Here is a 12710-nt window from a genome sequence, read left to right on the forward strand (position 1 = left end):
AACTGCAAAAAAATTCCGTCTCAGTAGATGTCGCTCGCAAGCAACATTTTCAAAGTATGTCTGGAGGGTTGCATACGAACAGGCGCGCATTTTTATAATAAAATTAATAATTAAATAAATAATTACAAATTAAAAGTACAAATAATATTAAAATAATATTGAATAATAAATTATATCCTCGAAACTTGTTTATTTGAAGGTTTCACTTCTAACTCGTGATATTAATATCATAGTAAAATATATTCGTGTACAGAATCGAATGGTAATCGTAATACGAAAGGAAATGATTTTACGTAAAAAAAAAAAAATAATATAAAAATTTGAAATAAAATTTTTCATTCATTGCAATTGCATGAAATTTTTCATTATTTCTAAAAATATATAAATATTATTATTTATATATATATCTATAACATTATTATGTAATTGATAATATTATATTTATTATATATAATATATTTATAAATATTAATTACGCGTATTTATTTATTAATAGATCTGCATATAAATATGTATATGTCATAAAATAATTGGACGTAGAGGCATTGAGAAAAGAATTCATGTAAGTAAGAAAAGGATTACACTCGTGTTTCTTTGATTTCAAAAATAACGATGCAATTTTCCTCGCTCGGGAAACTTTATCTCGATCTTTCGATGGTTAAAAATACAATTTACGCCATGTACATATATACGAGAACCTCATTGGAGTTCGATAAAAGTTGGAAAAGATAAATGTACAGAACAGAATTCTGTTTCCCTGTTTTCTCTATCTTCTTTCTCTCTCTCTCTCTCTCTCTCTCTCTCTCTATTTCTCTTTACGAAGACGATTCAAGATAAAACAGAATTACGACGAAAGTTACGACGTTTAAATAGAATTATGACGAATGTAACCATTACTAACGTCGAATTAATCAACGGAATGGGTACTCTCGAATGGACCAAGCCTCTGTTCTTTCCCATTTTTGTTGCGGAATCTACAGAGTATTTGCAAACGATTGTTTCCCTCCCCCAACCCCCTCCCCTCCCCCTACCCCTAACCCCTCGTTCGTGAAATAAATCTTATCGTTCAACGAAACGAAAAGAATAAAAAGAGTACAAGAGAACGAGAATGAGAGAATAGATCTAGAGATAGAAAGAGAGAAATGGAAAAAGGTATACGAAAGAAAGGAGAAAAGGTTTATTACCTTATTGTCGTGTCCGATCAATGGAGTTTCTACCGTCGATTCGTCGCCACCTAGATTCATGTAAGCATGTGGTGGTGGCACATAAATGGATTTCGAATGGCCAGCTACTTGGGTGTAGATAGTTGGTTCTTGTTGCATAGCTTGTCTTCGTATCACAGTTGACATTGGTAATATTTGAGGTCTCTGAAGGGTCGACATCTGTACCGACTGATAGCAATTTGGAGGTATTCGTCTGTTGTTTCGAAGTGATAGCTCAGCGTACGTCAATTCTGATGCCTGACAAAGAGAAAACTGTTTTATTTATTCGTTAGATATAATGATAATTTTATTCACTTAAGTATGTCACCTTAATTATTTCTAAACTGTTTCTGATAAAAGAACAATCGTATTTGTTGAATTCATTACATTTTAATAGAATTTAATACTTACTAATTTTTTTTTTTTTTTCTAATAGTGAGGTCAAATATGATCTATTATAATAAATTATAATTCAAGGTGTCAGTTTGATAAAAAAAAAAAAAAAAAAGAAAAGGAAATAAAGTAGCGCAACTACGAACTAATAATTACATATTGTTCTTCTCTTGATACATCGTATAGAACTTTTTCATTGGAAATATTTTTTCATTTAACAAATAGTTTGGAAGTAATTTAAAAGAAAAGCGCAAACTTAAGTGAATCATATTGTATAAATTTAGTATTAAAAAAAAAAAGAAAAAAAGAAAAAAAAATTGAAATTTACTCACGTTGTTTGTAAAAGTAGAAGCGTCCGTTCGTTTTGGTTGTATCACGTAACGCGGCGAAGTTCCTTTACACATTTCCGCGTAAGAACTTTCTAAATTATAATAAGAAGAAATGATAAAATTTATTGAAAAGTTTTTCAACTTCTTTGTTTTCTTATAATACGAAATATATAAATGAACATTTACCGTTGGTATGGGATATTATGTCAGGATCCTTCTCGAAACTTTCGATGCTGTCAGCGCTTAAAGGTAAAACGGATGATTTGTCTCGTGGCGATGAGGCTGCTGTGCCACCAGAAGCAGCAAGGTTTGCCATACCACCATCGTCATGGGAATCCTTGTCCTCTTGTGGACGAGGTCGATAACGCAGTCTCACAGCGAGAACAATCACGAATATCACTAGGAGTAGACCGGCTGTAGCACCTACTACTGCACCTAACAATGGACCTGATAACGACAGCATCACTGGAGTCAAAGCTGAAACAGAATATTTGTTAATTTTTCTTTTTTTCTTTCTTTCCTTTTCTCATCTATTTCTTCAGAATTTCTTTTCTCTCTCTCTCTCTCTCTTAATGGATCTATCTTTGGATATTTGATTAAGAACATTCAAAGAAGTATTGTATTATTTGAATATATATTTTTTTTTAAATATATATTTCATGCAAGAAAAAGAAGTTTCGATTATTCGTCATATGCATTTATGCAGGATGATGAGCGTGAATGTGTACTATTATAATAATGAATTACTAATACTAAATAATGAAAGAGAATAATTAGAAAAGAGCGAATTTGAAAGTTTTCTTTCAAGGATTCTCTTTGGACTGGAGATACATCTATACAAATCAACATAAAAACACACATACAAGGGTTTGCAAAATGAACGAATGAACGAACGAATGAATGAACGAGAGCTGTTGTTAATCGCCGTGAGAAAACATCGTCTATCGTACAACTACGAACGCGAAACGTTTTGCAAAGTTTGAAAATTTCTCAGGAGATTCACCAACTAAGTTTCCTCGTGTAGGTAGGTAGATAGATAGATATATAGATAGATAGGTATGAGCCCATTCGTTCGTGATTCTGTTTCTCTTTGACATTCTAGGAGACAACAAAAGACATTGGTGTGCGTTCGTGCATCAGCTTGAAAGATTCCTGTGTACGTTCGTTCGTTTATTTCCAAAGCATTTTGTTTGTTTCGTTATTTAATCTTTTATAATCCCGTGTGACTATAAATTCACGTATCGCGATATAATTATAGAAAATATATTTTATTTTAATTTACTTGTTTTTTTTTTATCATCATTATGGCATATATATATATATATATACTATAATTTTTCTTTAAAATCCGATCAAATATTTTTATGACCGGGGTTATCAACTTTTGCTATGAAATATTTATATTTAATATTAATTTGATAAATTGTTAATTTTATTATTAATTTATATTTAGAAGATAATAATCCTTAATTACACGCGTTATATTTATTATATATATATAATCACGAAAAATATATTGAAGTTACGATAGGATTAAAAGAATTAATTTATTTGTGACTTAGCCTATTAACTATCAAATTTTCTCACTTAATCATTTTCTTTGACCGTTTCTACCATTTTAATGGTTGGTTACGCGTGATATATATCTATCCTTTATTATGTTCTCTTATAGTCATTTTCGTAACATATTTACAAATCGTCTCAAGATGCGAAGTTAACGAGCTAATTATAGCTATCATTTTCCTATTCTCGTGTTCTGCATTTTCCGCGTCTAAGTGCATGTTCATGCGAGTGTATGTGTGTATATATATATATATATATCTGTTGTATTAGTATGAACGTAAAGGAGACAGACAAATCGTATTTTACTTTTTACGATTGAGCATAATTATGCTCGACGTTGAAGCGAACGGCTGTCCGATGCATGACAAAGTACTACAGTTGGTACTATTCACTTTTTTCCTTTCATTTATTTATTTATTTTTTTTTTTTTCTTCTTCTTCTTCTCATTCTTTTCAAATATTCCTTCATACTTTTTCCTTGAATTTTTCTTATTCTCTCTGGAATCAAGCAACGTCATTTCTCTCTCTCTCCCCCTCTTTCTCTCTCTTTCACGTTCTCTTATATTATTATATTCTAGAACGTTAGCGAGATGAGTTAGCGAAATTTTCGAACTCATTTGTATCGAATTCGCATGAAAATAGAAAAAAAGAAGGAGGGGGGGGGGGTGGAGGAGGGTAAAAAAAAATCAAATAAAAGGATTCAACAAACGAACGAACGATTTTGTCACCAAGCGTTAAAACGTTCGAATTTGCTTGCCCACAGAGACGGACGTATTTCCCGCATAACACGCTGGAATGCGAAATTTCGTTAAAAACAGAAAAAAAAACAGATAGACAGAGAGAGAGAGAGAGAGATAGAGATCGTGAGAGAATGAGAGAGTGAATGAAACAAGGGACAAATAACGATTCGTTTCATTCCTCGTTCGCACTTCCTGCTCTCCCATTCGATCGTTACATGCAGTTCGTTGAACAAAAAAGATAGTTAAAAATAAATTGGATCAAGACAAAATTGATTTAAAAATAGAGGGAGAAAAAAAAAAAGGAGAAAGGAAGTAAAGAAAAAAAAAACGAAAATGATGGCGATGTCAAATAAATTGAAAAGAAAAGAAAAGAAAAAAGATGAAGAAGTACTTATTCCAACAAAGGGAACCTTTGAAGGGTTCGTATCCAACATAGTAAGATCAAACTCGCGTGCAAACCAATATCAATCTTTCTCTCCTTTTTTCCTCCCTTTCCTCCCACTACTGGTCTTTCTTTCTCACTGTTTCACTCTCATTGTCACTCCGTTCTTTCTTTTCGCCATGAAATTCTCGTGATCCTCTATGGGACATACATGACATCATGCTCATCAGACATTTACAAGGGTAATGAACAAACGTGCATTCGAAGGGGTTGTTCCCTCTTGTTGTCTACTCGTTCGTAGAGGGTTCTAAACGAAACGCCCTTGACCGAAAACATATACATACATGTATGTCACATTATTAACGCGTGTACATGTCGACGGAGTCATCCACGTTTCGATTAGATTGAACGCGTGTACGAGCGTGCTTAAGAGATGAAGATGAAGATGAATAATAATAATAGTAATAATAATAATAATCGTGATAAGTAGAAGAAGAAGAATAAGAAGAAGAACAACAACAAAAAAAGAGAAGAAGAAAAAGAGTGGTATCGAAGGGTAGAGGAGTGATGGTGGAATTGATGGTGGTATATATATATATTTATATATGTATATATATAAATATATGTATAATAAATCGATGAAGTCGATCCTGTTGCTCGAAATGGATGAGAAACCGTAGATTGTAGGACTTGGGATGCCCTACCTGGGTAACGTTGATGCTCCTGTGTTTTACCCTCCTGAATAAAGTTTGGGCTGTGTAGAACTGTAGCATCGCTGGTAGCATGCGCTGTCATAACTCTCAGTGAGAGGACGAGTCCAGCGTGGCTCCTCTCCATTGGTAGATCCGTCACTTCGAGCATTCTAGGAGTCAAGCTGGTCGCTGAACCCAAAAGATGTCTCGTGTCGGCGTCGAAGACTTGAAGAACATAGGTAGCTGTGTTCTCGTCGAAGTACTCGCTCTCCGCACAGCTCACCTTCACCGTCGTCCTGCTCTCTTCTTTGATCGTGCAATTCTCCGGGGATGGCGGTCGAGCCAGTCTCTCACCTGCTACCACACCGGTACAACAAACCACACCTCAGGTTCCTTCCTTTCTTTTTTATTTTTATATATATGTATATGTATATATAGATATATATATCTTTCTTTCTCTTTCATTCTTACTAACTTTCAACATACATACACACATACATACATACATGCATGCATATATACATATATACATGTATACATAAACGTACATATACAAACAAATAGTTCCCTTTTTTTCCCCACCTTTTTACTCATTTTCCCTTTTTCCTTTTTTTCATTTTCATTCTCACCTCGTCCTATAATTTTTCAATGAAATTTGACCAAGTGTACGACCTCGTTAAACTCCGTCTCTTCGTGTCTTTACTATCATTTCCAGACTACTAACACTACTTTGACTGTTACTACTACTCGTCTTTAACGCGAGCTTCTCTCTTAGATGGAGATCCACGAATTACCGGAATAAGATTAGTCATACTAACTCTTCAAGTCGGTTCGCGCGCTTTTCCCGTGCGTAAACTTTCCTTCTAATGACGTTCGTTGTTCGCTAAGAATTATCAAAGAGGACACAGCTTGGAATGGTCCGTAAACTGATTTAAATGCAGACTTGAAGAGCTAATATTTACAATTTGTCTCGCTCTTCATAGAGAACGGACTTGGGTGATGGGGAGAGGAGAGAAGGGGAAGGGACCCTTTTCTTGGTTAGATCGTCTTCTAAAGTATCGTTGAATTTTCATCCCTCGAGTCACGTTTCCTTCACACACACACACACACACACACACACACCATTCGCACCAAAATTTCACACTCTTGTTAGCATTGTCACATATTTTATTCTCTCTCTCTCTCTTTTTTGATTTTTTTTTTGTCATTTTATTCATAGTCTAAAGCTTATGCATCCCAACCCTTAAAGAGAATCCGAAAGTTACGCAATTATCGTTGTCCGTGGATCACCGAGCGTGTTATTCAAGTAATACGTTTAAGGTTTATGCAAACGGTCGGCCGTAAGCTTCATCGTCGATATCGTCTCTTTATTCGAAAACGATATCCACGAGTAATCTATATTCGCGAATATTGCTATTTTCAAAGTAAAATTTCTCCTTGAGAGGTAGTAGTGTATTTGAACTCGTATTAACGATGTGAAAGTGTTATAAGAGTACAGTCGATAGTATGTCGTAATCTTTTTAATGCATGTTCTTTTCAGTCAAATTTTCTAACATCCCTTTTTTTTTTCTTATTCTAATTTCGATGTTATTTGAGATTTTTCATTTTTATGTACGTTAGAGAAGAGATTTTTGGTATACTGTGTTTGTTTCCTAGCCCGATTGCCTCGGTGTGCATCGAAGATTGGGAAAGGATCATAGATTGTAGATAGGATAGATAAAGATAAAAACAATAAGAATAAGAAGAAAAAGAGAAGAAACTCAAAAGAAAAAGTATTAAATCATAGGAAGGAAGAAATATGTGAATAATTATGAGCACTACTATGCAAAGCCGTGCAATACAGCAGTTTATAGAGTACTCGAAATAAACGGAAAGTTATTTGAATGATGATGATGATGATGATGATGATAATGATAATAATGATGATGATGATGATCGATACACGAGGCACTTTTATTTGAACGAATTGAAACTCTCATTTTCCAAATTCCTCGACTCACCTGTTCTTCTCTCTGGCAAGTTCAACGTGGTGGCCGAAAAGTGTACGACCTCGCTTTTACCCTTCGTGTTGCTCGCATAAATTCGTATTTCGTAGGTAGTACCAGGATCGAGATTGGTTACAGCGAAGGAGGCAGTTTTGCTGGTCTGATTGTAGATCGTATTTATGGATTTGCTACCGCTCGATGATATCTCTCGATCTACTTGGATGTTAAATTTTTGCGGAATCCCACCGTCGAAACCGTCGATGCATTCGACGTAAAATGAGTCTGTCGTTTGATTCAAAAGCGAACAATTATGTGGCATGTCAGGACGTCCTGCAAAAATGATAACGAATTTACTTATTTTCTTAATAATTAATTATCGAATAACGTACATTTTAATAGATAAGCTTTATTATGTAGTATAATCATCTCCCGAAGTTATAAGTGGGACCGACGAAAATCGCTCAAGTCGAATTTACGTAAGTTGAAGTACAATTTTGCATTTCGTAATATCGATTCATGGAAATATCTCATCATACACATACCTAAACAACCAACTAACGCTGGAATTTTCCACATTATCGTTCAACTCTCGCTCGACTGATCTTATACTCTCGCACACTCGCATTTCTAAATATATTATACGATTCGTATTATTAGGTATTTAAACATGAAACGCGTCCGAAAACTCCGTTTACTTTTAGTTTGAAAGAATGAACATTTCATGTTTAATTACCTAACAAATTAATCCGATTAATCAAAATGTTTATGATTAAAGATAAAATTAAGAATCGTGTGTTATTTCGAGTTCACGTAAATTTGAGTAACGTAAGTCGAGGGATTACTGTATTTCTATTGACATATACGCGTATCTCTGATATCAAAGATAGAATTGGAACTTGAAATCGATCCTCTCGTACGGTCCTCTCTCGAAAAGAGTTAGAGAAGAATCGTTGAAAGGAGGATGAGAATTTGAAGAGTTGAAATAAGACGAGTAAAGAAAAGAGTCTAAGATATGAGATTTAGGACGTGGGAAAGAAAAGGTTAAGATCGAATAAGAGACTACAGTACTCACCAGCTGGAACGATATGATAGACGCAAGGCTCGAGTTGAGTGCCCTGATCATTGCTGCCCCAACAAAGTAGAGTACCATAGTCCAGTTCGGTCATGGGAGTATAGGAAGCTGTCGAGTGAGTACCGACGCTTGTGACGTGTGCTTGGGCTATGTCGACAGCTTCCATCGTATTATTGAATTTCCAAGTGAACGAGACTTCCGCAGGGTTGGCCTCAAGCTCGCAGGGGATCTTCGTGGTCTCTTGTCGAGCTACACCGAATACCTTTGTCTGTCCACTGTGGCAAACCGGAGCGTCTGAAAGAAAATAATGAAATGTGTCAAAGTTTCATTGTCACACATATATACATACATATATATATATATTATACGATAAATTCGACGTTCTTACATACATTTATTTTGTAATTTTAAATCGATCTATTAGATCACGTTTAACGAACGATAATTAACGAGCTGACACACCGAGTACAATGAAAACGATAAATGGAATATATAAGAGGAATAGAGACAGAAAGAAAAAGAGAAAGAGAGAGAAGTCAAACGAAACGTGTCGCACCAATGAATTTTCAAAATGGAAAACGGATGTGTGAAAAAGCGGGCTCGTTGTTGACGATAAATCGAGGAAAAGTTATGTGTGTTCTCCTCTTGAACAACGCACAATGCATATCTACGTACGCGTGTATGAAAACGCGTAATCCGGAACGAATGATTTAAAGGCTCCCGTAAACCCCCTCCTCTATCCCCCGCTCAACCTCACCTCACCTCTCTTCCAAGCGTTTATGGGATTCTTACATTTTGCAATTTTGACTTTATACTAGCTGTTTTAACGTTTCGTTCAATATAGTTATTTTCTCTGTCTCTCTCCTTCTCTTATTTTATTTCTATATAAAATTTTAAAGGATGTTTCATATGGCGTGTATGATAGGAAACGACCATAAATTCTGTAATGTATATTCAAAATGCTCGCATTAATTCTCCCGAAATTTTCCGAAGCTGGTAATTAGCCAACCCTGATAGGCCAACTTCCGAAAGTGGTCTTGTTTTAATGTTGGATATTGGAAGATACGTCTAGCAGACTAGCAAGATGAACTAACGTGAAATTGAAGTATTGTATTTTATTCATTATTATTAGACTTAACGAGTAGAGAAAGACGAAGGAGTATATATATATATATATATATATATATATATATATATATATATATATATATATATATAAGCCAGTATCTATAAAATTCGCATGATCGAAACCACGAATTAAATCGATCGTCGAGTCGATACGTAAGCTAGACCCGTTGTCTGCCATTTTTAATATTATACTTCTTCATTTTTTATCCGCTTATATTGATCCAAAGGTTTTTATGTCATAAGGATTTTACCCCCCGACAAGCTATTAAAGATATTTTCTTGTTCCCTTTTGACTCAATAACGCTTTTTATTTTTTAATAATTTACTCCTTATTTTTCTTTTAAAATTACGAGAGGACATCATGTTGGAGGAATCTCCGGACATACATGGCATAAGGTGAAACGTACTACGTTTGTTACCTGCATCCATACATAAAATATATGCATGTATTTATCTATATGTATATATGCGTGTATATATGTTTTTATGTAGATTGGTTTTTATACTCGAATGTTAAGAGCACGGTAAATCGTTACGCGCCATTCTAACTTTACCGCATCGTCGTTATGTGCGTGTGTTTGTAAATGTATGCAGTTATGTAAGTGTTTATGCGCTTTTCTATACAGTTAGGTTGTATCCTCGTGAAAGATGAACATATCCACCTGTTTTTTTCCAAAACAGAAAGGAAAAGATCCAAGGACGTAAACTTTCGTTCGTTCGTCATCGGGATCGTGAAAAAAAAGCTAGATCTCGTGTGAAATATTTTCCTTTCTCTCTCTCTCTCTCTCTCTCTCTCTTCTATTTTATTTTATTTAATTTCATTTTATTTTATTTTTCTTTTCTTTTTTAACTGGGTCACCCATCTCGACATAGAAAAAACGATATGAACAAAAAAGATGGGCTTGAGTATTCCGCATTTTCGTTATTTTCAATTAAAATACCCAGATATACGTATATAAATTTAACAATCGTTTATTCCACGTTAAATGATTTTGATTTTGAAATTATTTTCAGGGAATGTCGAATTGTACGATGATCTCTTACGTGAAACGTTTCGTACTACAATATGTAAGGTCAAAGATGTTATTATCCAATTTCTGATCCTCGTGTAAATTACGATCGTTCGACATCCATACATATGGTAGGTAGGTACTGCACAAATCAATGTGTAATGGTCTTAACGGTCATAAACTCTCTAAACTTGTGCACCTGCGTATACAGAGAGTTACTATGCGCGTGTGGGAATATCAGTCTCTCTCTCTCTCTCTCTCTCTTTCTCTCATATATATGGTTTCCCTCGTGTACATCATCTATATACAGAGTAGAGACAGCAAAAGCTAACCGATAATTCTATACCTTCGAGTCTTCCCTAAGTTTGAACGTTTGATCGAGACGTCAAAAGACAAAGTTTATGTGTACCAAATATAAACGATAAATTAAATACCAAGTTACTCTAGTTCTCAATCTTATACGAACAAACGGAAATTTTGTATTTATGCATGCGTGTGTATGTGTGTAAGAGTATATATGGGTGATGTGAATGATATATTAATTATCTAGATAGATATCTTACATTTCAATCTTCTATGAACAAACAACATTTTCGCGCGCTCGTGAATATCTCTCGTGAGATATGTAAAATAAGTGTGTATATAAGAGAAATAAATAGAAAGAGATATACAAATGGATAGATAGATAGATATATAGATAGATAGTGAGAGATAAAGGGAGGGAGAGAGAGAGAGAGAGAGAGAGAGAAAGAAAGGAATGGTGAGATTCGGAAGGAAGGAGGAATGCGAGTACAATTCGTAGGAAGGACGAAATCGCAAGCGGACGATAATATATCGCGTCGGCGACCACGGCAGACATTGGATTTTAGCTTTATACGTGTCTCTCGTTAAATGTTTCATTACGTGGTAAAAGCACGTGGAACGCTTTCTCCTCTGCTTTTCATGGAAAGCTCGTACCTCGGAGCTTTCTCTCTTTCTCTTTCATGATTATCTCGTGCACTTTTGCCCTTCTCCCTCTCTCTTTCTCTCTCCCTTTTTCTCTTTCTCTCTGTTGGCGTTATAACGCACGTTCCAGAATTTGGTCGTATGTTGTACAACGGTAGCAGTCCAAGTTGAATAGATTCCTCGTGTATACTTCCCAACACTCTCGACTTCTATCTATGTATGTATATCTATGTACGTGGAAACGCGCAAAGCGAAAAGACATTTTTACTTAATTTTACTATCCTCTCTCACACTTACATACTTTCAGCTTGTCCCCTTTTATAGTTTCCTTTTGAAAATACGCGTCGTCTTTTATTGCTTACACTTATGCGCGACAACCTTCTGAACAAACTATCCTACTGAAATAATATATATTTTTTTACTAAATAGAAGGAAGTAACTTTTTAATATCCAACAAGCGTGCTTTATCGTTCAACGATATTAAAAATATTGATCGAATACAACACCAATAACAAGAACAAAATATCACAAATTGTTGTTTGGTGCGAATTGGTTTTCAAATAAATTTGATACACATATCTCTGATCAATTTCGACAGATATTCGATATGTAATTACTTATTTATTTATTTATTTTGCGGGATGTATAACTATTAATACAGAATTTATATAAATAAGGTTAGTAAAAAAAAAAATAAAAATAAAAATAATTACAGGTAATTTAGACAAATTTTGAAAATATACAGATAATATAGATAATAGTATAGATAATATAGACTGGTTAAATAAATCTATATATCAATTATTATAATTGACATTTAGAATCATTCTATTAATACAGTTAAAGTAGTTATATGAAGTATAATGAGTTTCAAATACCACTAAATTATATCTCAAATCACTAAGCTTAGTTCTTAGACCATGGACATTCAGATATTAAATCCTCAGGATGAAAGTTTGCTTTTTTTTTTGAATGCTTGTTGCTTTTTACGATTTTAGGTTTTTACGATTTCATTTTCTGTTAAATTTGTTAATTTATTCTTTAAGGATTTTAAATAATCTTGTTGAACCTTAATGCGATCATGACTGATGTAAACGGAACTACAATATTTTGATTTGTTCTTCAAAATAAAAAGAACCTCATGTTTTGAAGTAAGAGTGATACGAAACAGGACGAATGCGATATTGAGATACTTCCTTCCTATTCTGGACAAGATGCACCTAGGATGTCTATTTTTGAAAGAATATTTTTCATCAAGTCATCATCAGAG

General features: G+C 34.2%; 1 protein-coding gene across 7 annotated transcripts in view; it reads right to left on the minus strand.

Moving 5' to 3' along the window:
* LOC107064626 (neural cell adhesion molecule 2) overlaps window positions 1–12710 on the minus strand; it is a 264983-nt gene that overhangs the window by 1067 nt on the left and 251206 nt on the right. The window contains exons 11-16 of one of the 7 annotated variants that reach the window (XM_089173649.1): window positions 8358–8651; window positions 7301–7615; window positions 5313–5654; window positions 2111–2401; window positions 1928–2016; window positions 1185–1475 (exon numbers count right to left, since the gene is read on the minus strand). In XM_089173649.1, the coding sequence (XP_089029775.1) occupies window positions 1185–1475; window positions 1928–2016; window positions 2111–2401; window positions 5313–5654; window positions 7301–7615; window positions 8358–8651 (1622 nt within the window). Of the gene's footprint in view, window positions 1–1184; window positions 1476–1927; window positions 2017–2110; window positions 2402–5312; window positions 5658–7300; window positions 7616–8357; window positions 8652–12710 lie in introns of all 7 variants that reach the window. The other 6 variants (XM_089173648.1, XM_089173651.1, XM_089173650.1 and 3 more) reach the window with 6 other exon arrangements.

Source organism: Polistes dominula, unplaced genomic scaffold, assembly GCF_049000335.1.
Source record: "Polistes dominula isolate Pdom_NZ unplaced genomic scaffold, Pdom_raw_medaka contig_33, whole genome shotgun sequence".
NCBI lineage: Eukaryota > Metazoa > Arthropoda > Insecta > Hymenoptera > Vespidae > Polistes > Polistes dominula.